This window comes from Globicephala melas, chromosome 2 (assembly GCF_963455315.2).
Source record: "Globicephala melas chromosome 2, mGloMel1.2, whole genome shotgun sequence".
NCBI lineage: Eukaryota > Metazoa > Chordata > Mammalia > Artiodactyla > Delphinidae > Globicephala > Globicephala melas.
This window is the reverse complement of record NC_083315.2, coordinates 77,968,859-77,992,396: the sequence shown is the minus strand read 5'-3', so window position 1 is coordinate 77,992,396 and position 23,538 is coordinate 77,968,859. Positions and strand designations below refer to the sequence as shown.

Sequence of the window (23,538 nt, the reverse complement as noted above, 5' to 3'; positions counted from 1 at the left end):
AAACACATTTTTCACCCATGTTAGAGTTAAATTTATTTAAACAAGAAACAATTTTAAAGTTTTTCTCCATTAATCTATTATCTGAACACTGAAAAAGGATGTTAAATTAATCTGAAGTATAATCCTACTATAACCATACGAAAAAGATTCAGTGAGTTTATACTTTTATCCTATAGAAAGAAAAAATAGACAAACTGTGCTGGCAAAGAGGGAAAACACTCAATAGATAAGTAGAAATGTGACAATAAAATAATGAGATGTGTTTCCATTATTTTTCCTCCTTTCCTATAAAAATTAATCCCCCCCCAGTGGCTTCATTCATGAATACATATACATCTCTTACAGAGTCTCTCTCTCGAAGCTAAGGCTTATAAACAATGTCTACATGAACAGTTCTCCATCTTTATAATCAGGCTTCTGTCACTACTTCACTGAAACACTCCACAATGCCATCCACGGCCATCCAATTCCCAGCCAAGAAATCCAGTCTTTTCCGTTTTTTTGTTTTGTTTTGTTTTGTTTAAGCATTTAACACTGCAATATTCCTTTTACTTGAGAAGATCTTTGGATTTTCATGATGCCACTCTCTGGCCATTCATTCTCAGCCTTCTTTCTCTACAACCCCTTGGATGTTGGTCTTCCCCAGGAGTCTGATAAATATGTCCAGCCTAGACTGTCTACACACGCACGGAGTCTGGGCTAGAGACAGTCATATAACCAACAGCCAACTAATTCTCTACTTGTATGTCAACAGGTACCCTCCAAACACAATTCTCATTTCCAATTCCCCTTATGCAAAACCTTATGGTATTCCTTAGTGTAGCTGATGTCACTATCTAACTAGTGACCCAACCCAGAAATCTGGAAATCATTGTTACTTTCTACTTCCCTTTCACAAGAAATACCACCAATTTTACTTACTATATATTGTTCAAATCTGCCTCCTCCTTTCTACTCCAGCTGCTGCCCTAGTTCAGATACCCATCAGCTCATGTCTATACTGTTTCAAAAGACCGCTTTCTAGCATCTAGCTTCACCCTTTCCAACAAACCCTGCAGGCTACTGCCCGTGACCCAAAATGCAATAAAGCAAGTCCTTCAGCATAAAGTGAAGGTTCTTCATGCTCTGAATCTTTTCTTCTGTTCACACACCAGCATCACCTTGCCTCCTTAAAGTAGCATGTCTTCATATCTACAAATCTGTGCAAATGAAGTTCCCTTTGAGTGGAATGTCCCACCCTATCTGCTTGGCAAGTTCTCACTTCTCCTTCAAAAGTTTGTTAAAAAGTTCAGTTCAAAGGCCATCTCACTTATGAAGCCTTCCCAAACATCTCCAGACTGAGGCCACCATATACATATGCCTCCATACCTCCACTGCATTCCTTGTACTGACCTAATTCTCCAAAAGCTTGTGAGCTCTTTGACAGCAAGAATTTTTCATTTGTTTCCTCAGGGCAGCCTCACAGTACTTTGCACTAGATATGTATTTAATGACTAAAGACACCAAAATCAGTCTCATTATTTTATAGACACATTACATTTACTCAAAAAGATATATATATAAAACTATCTCAAAGTTAGTTCCCTTTCTAAAAGGTAAAAAAATAAAGCTAAGAAGATTAGGTTAGTTTCATGTTACAGAATAGAAAGCTGATATGCAATGGATACAATATTACTTTTAGAGATTATATATAAAGCACACACATTAGAACTTTTGGCTTGCTAAGTTTGCCACTTTGATCATACCTCTACCTTTACCAACAATAATTCTGTAATAAATGTATTAGATATCATAATTTAGTTGGTAAATGGAATAGATAAATGAAAGTAAGTGGGACACCTGAATCGTTATTCTGATTTCAAAGTGAAATCTGTATTTTTCCTCCTAGCTTCCCAAAGTGAGTAAATAAAAAATTAAAGGAAAATAATTTCACTTAAAATGATTATCTTTTCATAAAGTATAATGAAAAGAAACAAAATAGGCTAAAATAGGATTATATATCCTTAACTGATTTTTAAGATAGAAATTAAACCATTCGCTCAAGTCAAATTGATTATATGAAATTTTCAGTTTGTAATAGATTTTAACTTAAAATTTTATCTTTCAATTTAATTTATCCTAAATTCTCAGGCAATAAAGTACTTTTACAAATAGTACTTTTGTTTACAAGAAGTACTTTTACAAATACAGCTGACCCTTGAACAACGTGGGTTTGAACTGCGTGGGTCTACTTACACATGGATATCTTTCAATAGTAAATACTTCAGTACTACATGGTCTGTGGTTGGTTGAATCCACAGATGCAGAGGAATTGCAGATACAGAGGATCTGACTACAGGTCATATGCAGATTAACCCCCACGTTGTTTACAGGTCAACTGTAGTAACATTCTAAGAAATTTATCAAATGATACAAATGCTATCCAATATAAATGTTAAAAACTATTATAATAATAACATGGTGCTATGTAAACCGACCTGGGTCCATATGGAGGGGAAAAGGTGTGACCAAAGAAGTGTCTATATATATATCCATCCAACTTCTCAAATACTCCATCATTATCTACTTGATATTCCTTCATGTCTTTAAGATAATCTTTAACATCATTAACAAAGTCAGTGAAGAGCTTCTGATCATGTATAAAGATACCATTTAGGAAAAAATTATTGATGAAGTGATCAAGTTCTTTCCAATGATGAAAACTATCCAGTTTTTCTAATAAATACCTTTCAATTAACTGTCTAAATTCATCTATCCTTACAGGATTCAACATTTTAACATTAAAAAGATTAATGGATTCCTGTTGAGCACATTCAAATACACCAGAACAAGCCTTTCTGAAAGAATTATAATTTCCACCACAGTCATGCTCAGCACTGCATTTCTGTGAATTTGTATTTTTTCCAAATTCTTCAAAATGAGGCTTTTCTTTCCTTCTCTCTCTTTGCGTAGTAGGGCCTCTACTATTCTGGTTTTGTGTACGTGCCTTATACTGTGGATATAAATATTCACTAAAAACTGTTGTTGGTTTTTTGGCTGCTGCTTCTTTTGTAGCACCAAATCTTTTATTGCCTTTTTCATCAAAGATATTCTTGGTGGTATCTTTGAAATGTCTGAAAGTGGATTTAACTGAATCTGAGAATTTTTTCAGATTTTCTTTTACAGCTTCTTTAGCCTGTTTAATTTTTTCTTTATGATGCCTCACAAACTCCTTGGTAGAATTCTTCATAGCATCAAATGTTTCCTTAACAGAACCCAAAAATGTTTCCTTTGACTTATTTTTAGCTCTGTGGTTTCCTCTGTTCCCTTTCTTTTTTCCATCAGTTTCTTGTTTTCCATTTTGATCTTTTGCTTCAACATACAGTCTTTCCCACAAGTCAGAACGCTGCTGTTCAAAGTTTAGCTTGCGCTCCAGCTCAGTGAGTCTTTCCCGTAACACTTCTATTTCCTTTTTTTCAGTCACTACACTGGGAGAGTCTGGGTTGCTATATGCCTGACTAGAGCTTAGCTGCTGGAGTTCCACCCTTAAAGCCATGGTTATTAGTTGTTCTCTTTCCAGTTCCCTCCTTAGCATCTTTGCTTCTGCCAACAGAGTCTCCTTTTGATTAAGGAAGCTTTGTGTTTTCAGCTTTTCTTCTTCCAAATGCTGCTTAAGTTTCTGATTTTCTGTAACTAATTCAGCACTTGTCCCTTTATCTTCCAATATCCTAATCTGTTCTCTTAGTTTCCTTAACTCTTCCTGTAATGAAGATAAGGCTTTTTCTTCCTTCTCCAGAGATATTCTTAGATACTGATTTTCTGTATCAAGGTTCCTTTTCTGAGTTTCAAAGGACGTTTTCTCTGCTTCAGTATGGGTCCAACACCGTGCAAGGTTTTCCTTCAATGACTAAAGTTTTTTCAAAGATAAGAAAGAAAAATATCAAGAGCTTTAAAGGCTGAATTTAAATCTTTAAGATGCAACAAATACCCCATAAATGTTTAGTGTCTATTTCTGCAGAGACTATCCTTTATGTAGTTTTTTCAATATATGAAAACTGGAAAATACAAGGTTCATATGCAGGAAAATGCACAGCAAAGAGCTTCATCAAAAGAAAAACATAGCACACTGGAGGAAGACAGCCTTCTATCTTTTGACTACAGGACTCCAATCTCTCCTGAGAAAGCTCCTAGAGAGAATGTAGGAAGGACTAAAGGTTCTCTGATCCTTGGGTGAGGGCGATTATCTCTTATAAAAAGTAAAATTACAGCTAGAGATGACTTCAGGCTTCAGAAAGTTCTGTTTATACTCACTGCACTCTTTGAAGGAAAAAAATTTCAATAATCTTAGTCCTATTTGAAAGATCTTGGTCGTACGCAAATTAACATCTCGAAGTTCACATAAGTTATACAAGTTCTCCCATACTTTAGAGAACACACTGAATCTTGGTGACATTTACAACTAATTTCTCCAATTTCAATTAATTTTCTGAAGAGACTGTAACCAGATTAGCAATGCAACTCTGAAGTCAACATTCTTGCTGAGAAATTATGTCCAGTCAGGTTTAGAGAATTCTGCTGCAGTGCTAGGTAGCCTTGAATGTTCTTTCTTTCAATACATGTATTAGTAACAAACTTTCATCACAACAGCAAGAAATTAAACAATATGCTTAAACAGGTTAATGGTTATAGCACTATCCAGTCAGTTAATTGTTAGAGCACTATCTAGTCAGTTAAAATATCTTCATAAATCAGCAAAACGATATAACTTTGCTTAATTTACTACAAATATTATGACTATTCCCTTTGAATCAGACCAGAAAAATATCTGAATTACAGAGACCAAAAAAAAAAAAATCCTTTGAATGAGGATATTTTCCACTTGAAAAATAAATATCTGAAATGGATATTTCACTGTCTGGCTCATTAACCTTCAAAGAACAAATTAAAATTTAAAATTTCCTTACAGTCATTTCATCTGCTCTCCCTGAGTGAGAGAAAACAAGTTTCATCTACCCAACAGAAATGGACTTTGGAGAATATTATGCTTACTGAAGTAAGTCAGAGAAAAACAAATACTGTATGATATCACTTATTGTGGAATCTAAAAAATAATACAAACAAATGCATGTAGCAAGACAGAAACAGATATAGAAAACAAACTAGTGGTTACCAGTGAAGAGAGGGAAGGGGGAGGGGCACATTAGGGATACGGGATTAAGAGATACAAACTACCACTATGTATAAAGTAGATAAGCAACAAGGATATATCCTACAGCACAGGGAATTACAGCCATTATCTTGTAATAACTTTTAATGGAGTATAATCTATGAATTACTATGAATTAGCATGAATTACTATGCTGTACACCTGATACTAATACTGTAAATCAACTACACTTCAATTTTTTTTTAAGTGAACTATGGAGTAGAACAGACTAATGTAACATTATCTTTAAATGCACAAGCACGGGGAGCACCACAGAATGACTGGAGGGTACAATATTCTGTATCTAGTAAACTCTAAAATCTTGAATCAAGTGACTAAGCAGATGCTGGACAGGTCTTCCATGATGATCTTCAAAATCCAAACTACATTTAACAGCTGGAGACAAAAGGTATGCAAGAACTGACTCAGCAAACATCTATACAGGGCGAGTCTCCTTACAGCCAACATCATTCTATAGAACCATAAACCATGATGGTAAGAAGGAAATAGCTGCTCTTTTTTATAACATCCTCTGCTCAAGGCAGGGAAAACTAAACTATTTACAATTAACTTCAGTAGTGCCTCCCTGAAAGATATATTTCAGATGTTAAGTGGGATTCTGTCTTCCAAAGAAATACAATCATAACCCTATAAAGAATATATAAATAAACTGTGAAGGAAATTTAGGGAAATGGAAGGAAAAAGGAATAGTTTACCTTTCTACCCTGAGTTTATCTGTAATCCCTACACCCTTCTTAGGCAAGAACTAGAGAGGAGACCAGGTATTTTGCTAATCCTCATAAACCCAGAATAGACAGCACAGTCCTGTTGGAGCCAGGTGAATTTCAGGTATGAAAGTGTAACATGCTTTCTCTTTCTTCGTAACTGACATGAAACCAGAGAAAAAGGACTGGCTGATTATTTCCCTTGATCAAGGGTGGCTCCTCAGAGAAGCTACAAACTCTCCTCTCTCTCTCTCTCACTGAATGAAAATGTTTTGCTTGGCTCTATAAAAATAACGTTAATAATAATAATGTTTTATAGATAATATCAATTAAAATAATGTTAACTATAATATAGTGATTAGGAATAACATCTTTGGAGTCAGATAAACAGAATTAAATTCAGCTCTGCTGGCTGCTAGACTTGGGAAAGTTACTTAACTTTTTTGAGCCTCTTTCCCAACTATAAAATGAAATTAATACTTGCTTAATTCACTGGGATGTGGTGAGAAATAAGAGAAATACTGTATGTGAGGTACAACAGTGCCCAGGACACAGTAAGTACTCAATCAATAATTACCAATATTATTACTGATTTACTAATCTGCACTGTAGTTGTATCTGAATAGCATAATTATTGGCTAACAGAATTTTAAAATTTTATTTCTAGCACATACCTTATAATCTATAAATGACCCTTGTTCCTGTTGACACTGGGAAAGATAATCCTTCATATCATTCAATTCATCTTTATGTATCTTTCTGACTAACTGTTGACGCTTCTGAATCTGAATAGTGCCTAAAAATAAAAATTTTTATTAGGGATATATAACATAAATGTCATGATTACCAATATTTTTAAACATACAATAAAACATTTACTTTGCATATATTTAACTGCTTAATCCAGACAGGATCATTTTCTTCAAAATATCAGCATTTCACAGTTCTATAAAAATTCTGATTATATAAACAAAGAAGGAATAAGTAAAATCTTACAGTGTCATTCATCAAATGGTGGTATATGGATGTTAATTTATAAATCAGGCCAAGTAGGTTAATATATTTTTTACTTTATTTAGCATACACCAGGGATATTTAAGCAGTTCACTATCCTCTTGATTAAAACAAGCCAGACCATATTACCTTGCCAAACAAAAAAATTTATGTAAAGTTTCTGTCTTACTGTTGTTTTTAAGGGCTGAGGTACATAAAGTGTTGCATTCCCCACTTCAACAGAGAAAGGAACAAACCATGGAGTCTATTCACAGGTTATAAGTAACTAAGGAAAAATGAAGATGTCTAGTTTTTCTCACTGTATTTTGCCTAAATGATATAGCACAAGCCCAAAAAGAATAGCAAGAAAAATAATTGGCTAACTATAATTACCCACCATTCTCAAAGCCAGATCTTTTAATAACTCTGCATTAGTTATGTCTGTACTGGAGTATCACCATCCCTATCCCAGTAATAAAGAAATCGTAAATCAACCAGGATGCTATATTTTCATCCTAAAAATCAAAATGTTAATTTGCCAAGACATGCTGTTCACGTGCTGCTACATGCTTCATGCACGAGAAAAACAACAACACTAAATCAAAAAGAAGGCAAAATGCATTTGGCAACCATAATATTACATCTACTGAGTGGCATACCATTATGTAAAAGACATCACAGAATTTTGTAATGAAAGAATATAATATGGGACTGAGTGAACTGATGAGGATGATTATAATTTTTGTGACTTTCTGTTTGAATTAAAAAAAGAATATAATAATTAATAGTTAATTGATTTCTGAAAAATTAACTTATTTCTTCAGTACATCTTGAAAACCACTAAAGAGAAAACTTCTGCCAAGTTACAGACAACTGTTACCAGTTAACAGCTATGATATCCTGTTAGAATTCACTTCTCAAAAAAAAAAAAAATCACAAATTTGCATGGCAAATTTGTTTCAATATTACTCAAAAGAATCTCAGATTTTTTGAAATATTGAAATAAGTTTATCTATAGTTCCCAAGGCAACTGAAAACTTCTTTTTTTCAAACTGCTAACAGAATGAATTCCTTTGGCCACTGGAAAATAACTTAAAACTAATGTGCTGAGATCTGAGTTTGCAGTACCATTACATAGCATATGTTTGATGACTATCAATGTGTCCTCTGTCAATCAATCTCACAAACAATTAGGTATTTTTTTCCCCCTCTACATCTTCAGCTGCCTAACTATGAAGTGTTACAACCCAGGGTTTAAGGCCTTCTGGTTATATCCACAAATCTGCCTACCTTAATCACATTAACCCACTGTCAGTTTTTGCTACCACTGCTGTAAGACTTCTCTTCTATAGGTAAAGAGTCTCAATCTCACCAGAGCTTGCAGCCAATATATCCAGCTGCCTGCTAGGCACAATTTTGGGGGTGTCTTCATTTAAAAAACAAAAAACTGAACTTCAGCACCTGCCCTAATTTATTCTAAAATAAAGCTGGGTAAAAACAAACCGAACTGTGCTCACCGTCTATTAACTTTCTCATCTAGCAAAACTCTTCCCCTCTAACTCCCCCAACGCCAAAAGTAAAGCAGCTAACACACTTCTTGGAATTTAAAAAGTAAACCACCAATATCTCAAGCATCCAGGCTCAAAGTTCTGTTTTCCACTGTTACTTCAGTGTCCCTTATTTCACCAGCCTTCTCTCCATCCCCACCATCACGAGAACTGTCAAGGTCCTGATCACTGAATACCTGAATTACAAAACCTTCTAGTTAACTGTTCTAATTTTTCCCACACTATTTATCTTCCTGCACTTTTCCTCTAAAATTACTGCTCTCAGTTCACTCTATAAATCAAACTCTCCTACTCGGATTCCAAGATGTTTTACAATATAATAGCATCCCACATATTCCAACCTATTTTCCATTATCTCTAAATATCTATTCTGCTATAATCCTACCAGTCTTTTCAGTGCTCCCAAACCTAGCAAGTTTACTTTCAGATTATCAGGTTCTCCACTGCTAGAATGTTCTACTTTCCTTCCACATAGTGTAAGTCCAGACCCCCAACTTAAATCCTACCATCTCTAGGGTGACTCAGTGTCATAGTTTGAGCTATGATTCTTGTCTGTGCTTCATAACTTAGCACCTAGTTATATTGTTATACTGAAATGTCTGCTGAAAAGCAGGACAGCCTATACTTAAAGCAACTCCATGAGGAAACCAATCAATTGAACTCCGCTGTTGATTTGGAACATGGATAGTCTACAGGTAAAAGAAAGAATAAAACAGGTGCTTCATCAAGAATTTTTTAAAAAATTTTTGTAAGCACTTTCAGGACCTGAAGCAGTGCCAAACACCTATAGTACATTCTTTTACTATCCTCAGTCCTTCTAGTTCTCTCTTCCTTCCAAGATAGATCTGACACTCCAAATTTATATCACCAAGGTTGGTGAATGTTCTGAGTGATTAACTTAGTAGTTCTTGTTAAATGATTATAAAGCAAATGACTGATTATGGAGTGCAATGACTGACTTCACAGTGCCTGAGAAATTCAAGCTGGCTCTAAAATCAACTCAAAAGAGCTCTTAAAGTATTGAGATCGGTGCCACAATTAAGAAAAAAAAATGTGATGTCCTTTAAAAGTGACCTTGAAAAGCTATCATTCAGGTTAAGTTTTTTTATGTTCCCTGAGCCAATCATATTATTATATGGACCTATTATTATGAAAGTTGTTCCTATTCTGAAAAGCTAATTTGAAATACTACAGGAAAATGTTTATTAAATACAATTAATAAAGTAAATTTTACAAGTAAACAAAATTCTTAAAAAACAGGGCAATAATTTCTCAACTTTGAAAGCACTCCTAAATTGATCTTTCTACAAAATACTTAAAGGTCATGCAATTTGTAGAGTTTTAATGCAATGTGGATTAACATTAAATCACTGTCCATTTTTTTTTTTTAGTAAGAAAAGAAGATTAAAGTAAGACCTTCTCCTTTGTTACCTCCATGTTTACCTGCAAGGGGAAAAAACCAAGCTCAAAAAAACATATTCATATATTTGCTCCAGCTAGATAATAAACAAGTATGTATTTCAAGTCAAATCTCATTACAACGAACTTCAAGGGAGGATACGAATTACAAGATCCCAGTATTAAATTCAAGCAGACATCCACCAGGAGTCTAAATACTTATTTTTATTAATATAAAGTTAAATACAAGAAGAAACACATTTTACTGACTCTGACTTTAAACAGGATTGTCTTCACTTTCTTCTAACATTACACTATATTGAATAATATCTTTTCCACAAATCAACAAAGGGAACATGTAATTCTTCAATCTTAAGGAACACATTGTTGGAAGGAACTAGCAAAACCAGATTTACTCAGAAAGCTAAACTGTGGATTATGTAGGCAAAAATCCTAAAAGTAGTTAATACAAGGCAAACTGAAATTTGTGAAGTTGACAAGATCTAAGACATTTGTTTAAAGTGTCTTTTTCAAAATTCTAATAAAGCAAAAAGAATGAATATTCAGTTCCCAGCCTTATCTTTGTACAAATATATACCTTAAATAAGATTGAATGGTTAGGCTCCCAAAAGAAAAGTAACACCACATGGAATTCCTTCCTCTTTTCACCCAGGATACTTTTAAAGGCTTTGCATTAAGAAAATTATTAATCAATGTAAATAAACACTAACAAGGATAATAGTGAGAAAAGTATAAAACAAATGAATTCTTAAGTCATGTGAATCATGGAAGTAACAACAACGGTCACAAAATATAGTGCTTTCATGAAACCTAAAAGTAGAAATAATGAGCACCTATTATTGTGACATTTCATATGTAACTATTTAAGTGGAATTTAAATAATCCTCCTGATAAAGTCACAGTTAAAACTAGTTTAACTGTGATTCTAAATTAAAACGATTTGCCCTGTAATGAGCATTTCAGATTTTTAATCTTCCAATATTTTCTTTAAATAAATATATATATGAGCAATCCTTACATTTCTTAAATACTACCTCATTTCAGTGCAAACAGCTTTGTGAAGCAACACTATCCCCAGTTTCCACATGAGCAAACCAAGGCTCAAACACGTACAAGCTTTCCAAGGACATATATTTTAAGGAAGACACTGAAAAAGGATCCCAGAATTCCTTACTCTTTACCACCAGTTTATATATAACAAATTTTCAAATACTTACCATAGAAATGTCCAAATCCCATGCTGATTGCAATCACCAAAGCAAGTATAACGCATTTATTGAGACCACTATTGAACTGACGTTTACACGGCTCCTTAGAAGGTTCAGTTTCTTGTTCAGCAAGTAACCTTTCTTCAGATTCTGAACTAGAAACAGTCTTCTTCCTAGCACGGCGTCGTCTAAAGGCCGGACTGGGCTGATGACTGGTTTCATCACTACTGGATTCGTCATCGCTAGGCTGAGATGAAAATACTATTTTAAAAAGAAAAATGTAGATAAATATTAAATATTTTAGAAAAGCCTTCCCAGTAAATATGATTTAGAATGCCATCCCTACATGCCTTTTTACATACAACAGCCAAGAACAAAAACAACAGAATAGAAACAAAAACTCAAGTTTTCAAGTTTATCAACATAAAGCCAAAGATTTCAACTGTGATACATAAGAAACTGTTAACTATACTCTGTGCCTTTGAGGGCCTGGTTTTGGTTGTTTTCTTTTTTTTAACTTCCCTTATAGTTTACACCATTAGAACAATCATTCTCATAGCCTATTAAATTTCACTGCTATTAGAGCCACAAACAAATACTATTTCTAGAAGGGGAAAAAAAACCCTCTATCTCTTCATTTAATTTCAAATAGAGGTAATTTAAGCTCAGCTGTTTAAGGAACAGAGGGAAGTATATAAGCAGTTCCTGAGACTTAAAAAAGACAACACTACCAAAAGTTTCCTTGAGTGTACTAGTCCCTAGTTTTGTTTCCATCTTATGAGCCCAAAATCAAGGTTCAAAGCACTATAGTTTAACACAGGTTTCCAGAAGTCAGATGAGCCCTTCCCTTCGACTGCCACTCTTACTAGAAGGTTATTAATTTTACCCTCTAGTAAATATGTCAGCATGAGGAAGTGACACAACAGCTATCTCCGATATTAAGGACTAGTCTTGTGCTGCTCCTTTATGAAAAGAATAATAAAAAACAACAAATTGGAAAAAAAATTCCACAAGAAATCTCAAGGACTAGAAGCATATTCATTGGAAAAAAACATCTTCAGCTTTTTCAAGTGTATAATTTCTTAACATTGTTCTATATATTAATAAACTATATGCTGACACAGAAGATTAGATGACTCAGTAATAATTTCCATAGGCCAGAGAGAAGAAAAAAAAAAAGCACTAAAAGTAAGGGTAAAATGTGAACATGAATTTGATACAAAGAGCTCCAAAACAACAAACATTCATGCTTCGAAAAAGCAGAACAGTTCTTCAGAAGACAGGGTATCCATGCCACAGCAAAGCTGGTGACTTAGGTTAGACAGTACTTCTAAAAGATGTATCATAGAGAATTTATAACTTTCACACTTACAACAACAAACACAAAGACAGAAGGCACTACTGAATGAATATTCCTAATATTTAGTGATAATAGATGCCACTGAGAGATCTTTTGGTCATAACCCTTATGCCCATCATGTTTATCTGGTTATTCTTGATCACTAGTTTTTCCAAGATGTCGTCGCCTCAGCTGTGAGGTTACATTTCTTGGAAAAAGAGAAAGAAAGGAAGACTTAAACAAAGCATTACATAATACAAAGGCATTCATGATCATGGTTGGAGTACTTAAGTCAGACTTTCTGACATTATTAAGATGGGTAAATATAAAAACAAACCATTTGTCAAAATTTCTTAAATTTTCAATTCTACATTAACTTACTGCCTTCATTATACAGTCTAAGTAAACAAACCAGCCTAACCCACATGAACAAATTCGCATCCTTATCTAATGCTTCCATCTTTTTTAACCCATAAGTATGATAGCTGAAATATTTTGATTTTTAAACTTCTTTTAAAGCATAATTTGGCACACAGTCCAAGATGCAAGCAATGCAAAGGCATGCAATAAGCTTAGCCAGCTTTATTACAAGATCAATTTTGAACACCTGTTCAGAGTATCACAGATTACAACAGATATCTTCAAAGCACTAAGTAAATTGTAAATGTGACTAGGCACACTCAGCTCTAGAAAAGCTGATCAGATTTAGTCACACCACCTTGGAAAGCGAGTTGGCTAGGAACATGGTGTTTCAGCTGATCATCCCATCCCCTTATGCATTCAGGAATCTTCCACAGCTTCTCCCACCACCTTTCTTTTGTGAATAAACAGGAAAAAAGATGTATAAAGCTTTATTATAAAGAATAAAAAGGAAAAAGAGAATTGAAAAACACTGGTTTTAATTATCACTTAACATTATCACTTGTGCTCCATCGAAATCTAATAATCATGCCTTTTTAAAAAACATACATACAAAAAAAAATATATATATATATATACACACACAATACAAACTTTTCTACAGCTACCAATTCTGGTTCCTTAGGGGAGCAGAGGGTCATATGGAGGGAGTGGGAAATGTTCTTAAATCAACAAAAAGATTATTGCCATAGAATCTAATTTATAAAAAGAAAAAAATGAAGTTGAAATCCTATAAAGATGGAGAAGAAAGGGAAAGAAAAAAAAAAAAAGCAATAGGTAGCAGGAAATTAACCAACGAAGAAAAATACAGGCTAAGGGAAGAGAACAAAAACTCTTGATAATTGATGTATACATACTATTTTCAACATAGTCCAAAATCATTTTTGATTATTTTTTAACATTTTCTTTATTGAAATAATTAATTCCCTTGGGAGGGACAGCAATGGATAAAAATACACCTAAAAAAATACTCTGCTTAACTGAATCTGTAAAATTCCCAAGAAGTCCAAGTTCAGAAAGGAAATTAAAAACTAGATTAATGTGATCTTAAGTACTGAAGTTCCTGGAAAAAAAGTCAACAGTGTGTGGCATCGTTTCTTAAATGTCTGCTTTGACTCTTCTGCAATGCTCCTGGCTTCAATCTGACTATACATTCTGGCCCACAAATATTTTTAAATTAAACCAGCTTCTGGTTTAACCTCTACTTGAATTTTACTAGCTTAAATTAGAATAAGAAAAATTCCACTGTCTGATTCTGGCAAATTAAACAAAGAATGGTAAAATCTAAGACAATGATCTGAAATAAATACTACACGTTCCTGTCTTTTTTTGTGTTTTTTTGCAGTTACGCGGGCCTCTCACTGTTGTGGCCTCTCCCGTTGCGGAGCACAGGCTCTGGACGCGCAGGCTCAGCGGCCTGGCTCACGGGCCCAGCCGATCCGCGCGAGGCATGTGGGATCCTCCTGGACCGGGTCACGAATCCGCATCCCCTGCATCGGCAGGCGGACTCTCAACTACTGCACCACCAGGGAAGCCCTACACGTTCCTGTTTTTGCATCAAATTTGGAAACTCTTATTATCACTAGCAATGTCCCAGGTATCTCTCACATAATTCACCCTAAATTATAATTGGGGGTTAAAAACCGTGCGTTGGGCTTCCCTGGTGGCACAGTGGTTGAGAGTCCGCCTGCTGATGCAGGGGACACGGGTTCGTGCCCCGGTCCGGGAGGATCCCACATGCCGCGGAGTGGCTGGGCCCGTGAGCCAGGCCGCTGAGCCTGCGCTCCGCAACGGGAGAGGCTGCGTCAGTGAGAAGCCCACGTACCGCAAAAAAAAAAACAACAAAAAAACACCGTGGGTTAATTATAGATCTCTTTCTTAGATTTTCTGTAACTTTGTGTCTAAATATTTATATTACCCTGAAAGATGTTATATATGTCCCTAAAACTGTGCCAAAGAATTGTAGAGGGAATTAGCTCAGTAACTCACATTTTACCTCCAAATGATTCTGTCTGAACAATAGGCATTCACTGCATTAAGAATGTGATTTACAATAGGTACATTTTCATAACTCAATCTAAAGTGAAAGATCCAAAGTTCAGGGGCTTTAGGATGCTGCTGTTTTGCCAGTTCCTTAAACCCTGTTTGGCACATGGTAGCACACAATAAATGTTTGTTGACTGACTAATAATTAAATGGATCTGGAAGCCTTCAATAAAGTTTCTTTCACTATTTCTATAATATAAAATTTGTACCACTGTAACTAAAAATCTTATTAACATTGTCCTACTTTTTTAAGTATAATGGCTCAATCTCCCACTCCTACAGACCTAAAAACTGTCAAATGCATTTTGGAGTGTTTGAGACATTAACAAATCTCCTTGAAGCTATTTTTTCTCTTCTTTCAATGATAAAAGATGGTATTTACTGGACTACTGTGCTCTAGGCCCTAGATCTAGGAAAACACTAGATATATCAGTAGATTTTACAAAAAATTTTCATGAGTTTTACCCAAACATATTCAAAACTTGAAATTCAGGGTCAGAAAACAAGCCATTATATAAAATGTGGTCACAAGAGTCCTAAGTCTCCTATCAGCGTATCCGTTATGTAGTTCTTACCAGTTTCTGGCTGACAAAACGTATACTGGCTGCTAGAGGAAGAGCCCATGTTGAAGTCTTCCGGACGCTGTGCTTCTTTAACAATTATTGCTTCTTCTTGACTCCCAGTTTCTTCTAACTTAGGTGGCTCAAGTGTAACAATATCAGAATCATCACTGACAGTTCCAAAATAGAGATTGTCATCAGGTAACTTTTCTTCCTCTCCCTGAAGAATCATAATTTTAGAGACAAATTCAACAATTATTTATGGGCCTTATATTTTCTAGGCAGTTCAACGTATATAATGGACTTAAGTAGTATGGTGATTGGGTTTAAAATAAGTCCTGCCCAACAGGAAAGGATTATGCAATAGTAGGTTCATCCTAGGGAATTCCCTGGCGGTCCAGTGGTTAGGACTCTGCACTTCCACTGCCAGGGGCCCGGGTTCAATGCCTGGTCAGGGAACTAGGATCTCACAAGCCGTGTGGCAAGCCCAAAAACAAAAACAAATAGTAGGCTTATCTTTCAGTCTGAAAATACCATCAAACCTGTTGGCAACTCTCTCTTTCAGAATTAAATCAAACTGCTGTCTACCATTCATTCGTGGGCTGCAGAAGCTGAGAAACAAACCCACCTTTCCAACCCAATGTCCACAAAAAGGAGAGGATTTGTTTCTCACCAGTTCTACGGGTTTATTTGGGCATAACTCTGTGGTCAGGGAGCCCATAAAAGACTGATTAAATTTTCCTGATAAACTTCAAAAGCTATGTAATGTAAAGATCATCCAGCTATCTAGTTTTATCTGGAAGTCAAGTAAAATGCCAAAGGACAAAGTTTGTTCTCAAATTTTAAAACTAACCTTCATTTTAGATATGAACCCTTAATTTCTCAATATAATTCAAGAAAGCAACATATTTCTAAAGAAAATATTAGAGGTGAAATGAATAGATCTTTAACACATTACCAAGAAATCGCTTTTCTAAATTAAAAGATAGCTCACTTAATTAGGAGTTATATGGAAGCTAACTTTAATCTTAAAACTGACCAACCTGCAGAATCCCAAATTTTTCAACAAAAGATATTTATAATTCAAATAGGAACAGAACACACAAATAGAAATGGAAGCTTTAATTAGTATTCTCTAATAAATACTGTTTATCATATATCCACATAGTAAAACACAAGGTTACCTCGAGTGCTGACTTCATTTCCTCCAAAGCTGGATAAGTAGCTCCTCCCATTAACACTGTGCCATTCTGGCTGCTCTCTGACATAAAGCAAAGATCAATTTAATTACACCTCATCGACTTTTTTTTTTTGTCTGCATATATTATATAATATAGGCAGATAAAATCTATTCCTAATTTTTAAAGTGGATTTAAGGAAATGCCACATGTAATTATAACAGTCACTCTATTGTTACTAAAAAGATCTCTGTATTTCAAATATAACTATTTGAAATTGTCAGGGGATAATTTTAGGTACTGAACTGAACTCATTTAAAAATCTACTAAAAACCATAATCCCTAAATAAACAATCTCTACATTACAATTCCAAAGTACTTAAGCCAAGGTGTTTGTAAAAACCTGTTAATATGGAAAACTGATTCTCAGATAATTGACGGCACGTTTCCTAAATTCTTAGTTTATTCATAATTCTTAAACGTACCACTATTCTAATGACTGTCAACGCCTAGTAACACAAGAATCAAAACTATGGCTTCAAATTACAAATCTTTACAATAAAAAATGGACTATAAAAAACAAGGCCTCAAAAGAACACAGAAAAACAAGATAATGTCACCATAGCAGATGCATATATATTTTATAAGAAACTCTCAAAAAATAATATACAAATTAGATTTTATGTCATATTTTTAATGAAAAAGGCTATAAAATGTTAATAGAAGCTAAAAATATTAAAACAGTATACAATAAGCATCAGGTTTTATGCATAGCAAAGTATATGCATTGTTGGTATAATGTTACTTCCAGATAAAAAGAATTATAGATGGCTTTGAATTTTTTTGCTCATCATTTGTTTTTCTATTTTAACCCCACCAAAATAACAAAGGGAAAAAAACCCAAACATCACTTGTGTGTGTTATATAGCTCCTAACAGAATATTAATTTGGAGATAAGACTCCTCAACGAAGGTGGACTAGGGTCCAAGGACGCCTGAGGAAGTATGGAAATTTTTTTTTAAATATCTAAATATATGCATTTCTTGGGAGAGACCATCCACAGCTTTCAGATTCTCAAAGAGATCTCTGACCCATGAAAGATGAGAATCACTGTTCAAATGAGAATAGCAATCAACACTTAAGCTGAAAACAAGATTAACAGGTATAATCTTTTATATTTCTGGCCTTGACACATGCACTTTATTCTCCTGACGGAGAAATATTCTGTTTACGTTTTAATGCAATTTTTAAAAGAAAATTTAAGAAATAATTTTTAAATATGAAGATGTATTAATTATTTGGGTTTCTTAATCCTCTATATAATTAATATGGGCATCAAATCCCACAGAAGAATATATAACATTAATGCAATACAGTAGTTAAATGCCATTTACCACCTATAACCAAAGGTACTCTGAAGTGTGGTAACTGGAGAAGAATTTAGTAAATCCTTTGTGTGAATAAATAATTTTGTATATCACTAGTCTTAATCAAGGTTAATAATATTTAGTCACTGTTTACACTAGCAGTATCAAAGAGTCACATGGAGGCCCAAGTATGTACTATAGCTACAAACAAACAAACCCCCTGGGCAATTTGGTGCCACTGGGTTCTTTAGGCCTGCCCACCTAATCCACACGAAAATTCTAGTCTTTCAGTGTGACTTGATGATTTAGACTAGCCAGAAAGGCTGCCCACCTAGAAAGAAGGCAAGATTCATAATGTTGCTCACATATCCTATTAAAAAAAAAAAGAAAAATCAGACTTCTTTAAACTTACCTCCCTGCTCTAACTGCAATACTCGTAGCTCCTCTTGTGATAAAGATGAACATTCTGGGGTGAGCTCACAGCTGTCACTGGCTACACCATGTTCAGAATTCATCATCTCTGTATCAGACCCCTAGATAAAAAGTGTTAATCAGTTATTCGTCTATCAGCTGCCCAAAGCTGGATGTGACTACATGTAGATGCTTCCATTTTTAAAAGTCACAGATGCTGCTATACTCCAAAGGGAACAGTATCTATTCCTTTTTGTTTTTTAATTTAAATTTTTGGTCGCGTTGGGTCTCGTTGCTGCGTGTGGGCTTTCTCTAGTTGTGGCGAGCGGGGGCTACTCTTCGTTGCGGCGCATGGGCTTCTCATTGCGGCAGCTTCTCTTGTTGCAGAGCATGGGTTCTAGGGGCACAGGCTTCAGTAGTTGTGGCACACAGGCTCAGTAGTTGTGGTGCACGGGCTTAGTTGCTCCACGGCATGTGGGATCTTCCTGGACCAGAAATCGAACCCATGTCCCCTGCATTGGCAGGCGGATTCTTAACCACTGCACCACCAGGGAAGTCCAGTATCTATTCCTTTTGTTCAATTTAGTCCATAAAACCTACAGCAGGGGAGCCATAGGTTTAGATTCTAAAAGAAGTCAGTCCTGGAACTTCCCTTGTGGTACAGTGGTTAAGAATCCACCTGCCAATGCAGGGGACATGAGTTCGAGCCCTGGTCTGGAAAGATCCAACATGCCATGGAGGAACTAAGCCCATATGCCACAACTACTGAGCCCACATGCCACAACTACTGAAGCCTGCGTGCCTAGAACCCATGCTCTGCAACAAGAGAAGCCACCACAATGAGAAGCCGCACACCACAATGAAGAGTAGCCCCCACTCACAGCAACGAAAGACCCAACACAGCCAAAAATAAATAAATTTTTTAAAATCTTAAAAACAATAAAAGAAGTCAGTCTAAAAGTCCAACACTCTAACTATGCTATAAGCCCAAGCAATAAATCTGAATCCCAGAGGATAAGTTTCTAAATTTAGCTATTTCTATTAATTTGCTTCTACTCAACACTTATAGAACTACTCTAGGCAAGACATTTTGCTAGTGTCACAGGGTATGAAAAACTAAAATCTAAAATTCAGACTTATAGCCTATTCAGAGAAACAGCCACAAGCAAATAACTACTTATTATTGCAACATATGACTAAAAAGGTTTAAGGGCAAGGATTAAAATTAACCTATTAGATTAATGGAGTAAACTTTCCTTATAAAATTTCAGACTCTTATTCTTCCAAGGTTTTCCTTCTTACTTTGATGTCAGACTGTCTTTTCTTTAATAAAAGTGGATCTTAACAGGGTTTTTTTCTCATGTTAATTAGCAAAATAAGTTATCCACTAATGATTCTGTCTCTCTCCAGGCCCCTCCCTCAATTTTCCTATAATTTAGTAATCCATGAAATCAAAGGTCTGAGTTCTCCTGATATACATAACTCACAACAGCAAAAACTAAGAGACGTCATTAAAGCAGTGGGTTTGAGTTGAGTCCTAAAGAGAATTCTGAGTATAAGATTTTGGGATTGCCTAAAGTGGCAGGAGAATGGTAGTAACAGACACAAGGTTCGGTTTGAATTGTGAGTCACTGGGGAGACCAGATCTGGCCTAAATCAGAATGGTAGCAATGGTAAAGGAAAAGGAAATACATGTAAGAGACATTAGCAAGAAAGATTAGAACCTGATAACAAGGTATGGAAGGAAGAAGGATAAAGGTACAAATATGATCAACTCTGTGACAAGGTATTTCTAATACAGAATGCCCAAATGACACACTTGGCTAAATGCCAGAAAAGTCTGCTATCTTGCTTCACACTACAGACTCCCACAGCTGTCTTACTTCTATACTGTTAATTATCCTTGAAGGAGAAATTGTTACTATGAGAGTTGATCTAAGCTTTGGAGAAAACAGGTTAAAAATAGAAAAGTCACTTATTAAAAAAAAGAAGAAAGAAGAAAAAGAAACCACATTCATTTCAACTGGTACAGCTGCTAATAAATTTTAAAACTTTCTTGCAGAAACTTTGGTTAATGTTGTTTTCTAGAAGTCATGACTAACCAATTGTCTAAATATTAAATTATCAAAGGAATCGTAAAAAATAGCGTTTAAAATTTTTATTGATGAAGGAAAATAAGTGAGGCTTGAGTCTAAAAATAAACAGGAAAATTATAGATAAATCCATTAACACTTTAAATAGGTATAGTTTTTATCTTACTGCTTCTATACATCACTATTTTATGATTTTTCTGTAATTAACATATATTACCAGTGTGAGAAAATAAATTACTGTTTATTATGTACTAGTTATGTAACATCACATTTCTATAATCAAATTCATTTTTTAAGAGTTCTAGCCATAGTCCTTTTTCCATCAAGTTCTGAAATGATAATATAACGTAACGTAACATAACATAACATGGGTGGAACACATGTTCTCCATGCTCCTTGGTCTGTTTAAACACAGGCTCTGATGCTTTCTAGTTACATAATCTTGGCCAAATTACTGAATCTCCGTAAGCTTTGGTCCTCTCAACTATGAAATGAGAATGAAAACAATCTGTACCACAGAGGGTTGTTTAAAATTATGAGAACATAAGTAAAGCACAGGACCTGACCAATAATAAGCCCTCAGTAAATACCTGCCTAATGTCTCAAAGCTGAGGAAAGCAATGTCCAATAACATGCTGGCTCGTGAAGAGTTTTCAGCAGTGAAGTGAAATGTAGGTGGGAAAAGCTATAGACAATGGAACCTTATGCTTAAATGTAAAAAACTAATGGCCTTCAAAGAACCCAGTTTACATCACTGTTAACACTGTAATATTACAAACTGCCTTATAAAAAGTATTCAGTAGCATACCTCATGATTGATGACAGTCCAACCACAAGATGAATCACTGTCACTGGAATTTTCAGACATTTTTCAGGTCTACAAATACAAAAACATATTGATATGTGGGACACATTTTAAAAAATTCTATAGGAAGTACTATATGTGACCCAAGTACAAAAAGTGGCGCTTACTGCCTTCCAGGTGAAACTGAGACAACCCACCCATAGATTTACCAGACAGGATATGCTTGCATATCTATATGAACAAATACAACCAAACTTTATGACAAGGAGATCCTCCTGAGCCAAAACAGTGTAGACGGTCGTACTGTGGAATGAAGAGGCAAGCTGGATCTGAAAGAAAATGTAGGATTTGGCCAGGCAGAAACAAAGGTAAATGAAAACAATCTGACTCTGAGGAAGTCAACTGCTGAGGGAATGACAAATGGGAAACAGTCAGCCAGAGCAAAAGCCTATGTTTTCAATGAACAGTACAGTGTGAAAATCATGGCTGAAGAAACCAGGTGGGGGAAAGAGAAGAGTTCCAAGGCCCAGCAAAATGAAATCTACTGTTGTCAACATGAAGCAATTAATATTTTCAAGCAGGGAAGGAATGTGATCAAATGGTTTTTAGGAAAATAACCATGTTGGTAACACTTCAGTTACATTAAAACAGGGGAAGAAAAAGACCAGAAGTTGGTTAGAAACTTGTGGCCATTGGCAATAACCTAGATAGATTCAAGTCCTAAACCAGCACACATTGGTCACTCTATCTGGTTTGTTCTACCCTTTCTATCTGAAACTCCTATTTAAACTTCAAAATTAAGCTCATTGGGCTTCCCTGGTGGCACAGTGGTTGAGAGTCTGCCTGCCGATGCAGGGAACATGGGTTTGTGCCCCAGTCCGGGAAGATCCCACATACCGCGGAGCGGCTGCGCCCGTAAGCCATGGCCGCTGAGCCTGTGCTCCGCAACGGGAGAGGCCACAACAGTGAGAGGCCCGCATGCCAGAAAAAAAAAAAAATTAAGCTCATTAAAGTAAATGGTATCTTGCTGACTTTGTTCTATACATATGTCTTATAAATGCTTCTATTATTGCACATATACTGAGAACCCATTATATCCAAGTTGATGGTTAGTGTTCTAACAGAACTCTACTGCAGACAATTTAATATGGAACCAGTGCACAAATGAAAACAGGGCAAAAAATATAGATGTGGACTGTCCATTAGTGATTCTGGAAACTCGTAAATTAATATTTTAAAAAGAGAAGATACAGAGAGGTGGCTGGTCACTGATAGTATAAAATAAGCAGGTTTTCAGACAAATTATTCAAAATCTAAAATAAGACCTAAAGACGACTGTGTGACTTTTAATATCACTCGAGACAGAACATTTTACAATAACTTCACCTGAGGTCATCTGATTGTTTGATTTCCCATTTACAACTAATTAGGGCCCAGGCAGTTTCTAAATTTAAAGGTAAATTTGTAAAAACAAAACAAAACAAAACAAAAACTATTACAATGAAATGCACTTTTTTCTGTCCAGTAGAGAATACTATCCCAAAGGCTAGGCTTAAATACCCTCCCTATAGAATATTAACCAATTTTATAGCAATTTTATTTCACCATTCCTTATTAAACTGACTACATAAAGCCCAATTTCTCATTGAACCAGTTTTCATGAGTTAAAAACTTTGATGTTACTATTTGTATTTGAATTATTTTATAACAATTCCAAAGTTGTGGGTTAACATATTAGACTGCACAAAGACTGAGCAGTTAACTTTGCAGGAAGAAAGGAAAATGGTCAAAGCAGGCTTTATAAATGAGGTTGTAATGTTTTTGACATACTGGACAGCATGTTTTTTAACTGAATTAGTTGCCAAAATTTTAAAATTGAGAGCTATCACAAAAAAATTAAGTTCTGGTTCCTTATTGCCAAAAGAGAAAATATGACGACACTGGAAGGATTTCCCAAGAGATAATGTGAAAAGCACTACAAAAATAAAGGCAGAAAAAGTTAAAGAATATGACACTTCTAAGAAATTCAATTAATTTAGCATGAGTGAAGTATTAAAAGAAGACATCTGAAAATCAGAATCTTTCAAAGGGCACATATTAAAATGGGGAAACAACTAAAGGGCCCTAGACCTGTGGGATACAAAGAATCAATGCAATATTCCATGAAAAAGATGAGCACCTAAATTTAACCAGTATTGATGAGGGGGAGAGGATAAATAGG

At 35.1% G+C, this 23,538-nt stretch overlaps 1 protein-coding gene across 4 annotated transcripts in view; it reads right to left on the bottom strand.

Moving 5' to 3' along the window:
- The window catches only part of CCPG1 (cell cycle progression 1), a 45,133-nt gene that overhangs the window by 7,479 nt on the left and 14,116 nt on the right, over positions 1 to 23,538 (bottom strand). For 2 of the 4 annotated variants that reach the window (XR_009562991.2, XM_030878743.3), the window contains exons 2-9: positions 21,321 to 21,389; positions 18,421 to 18,541; positions 16,648 to 16,724; positions 15,479 to 15,683; positions 13,156 to 13,251; positions 11,108 to 11,359; positions 6,585 to 6,706; positions 2,478 to 3,886 (exon numbers count right to left, since the gene is read on the bottom strand). Coding sequence is in view for 3 of the 4 variants with exons in the window: in XM_030878743.3 (XP_030734603.1) it covers positions 2,478 to 3,886; positions 6,585 to 6,706; positions 11,108 to 11,359; positions 13,156 to 13,251; positions 15,479 to 15,683; positions 16,648 to 16,724; positions 18,421 to 18,541; positions 21,321 to 21,380 (2,342 nt within the window). In the remaining variant the exon portion in view is untranslated. Of the gene's footprint in view, positions 1 to 7; positions 3,887 to 6,584; positions 6,707 to 11,107; positions 11,360 to 13,155; positions 13,252 to 15,478; positions 15,684 to 16,647; positions 16,725 to 18,420; positions 18,542 to 21,320; positions 21,390 to 23,538 lie in introns of those variants that run through there. The other 2 variants (XM_060294230.2, XM_030878747.3) reach the window with 2 other exon arrangements.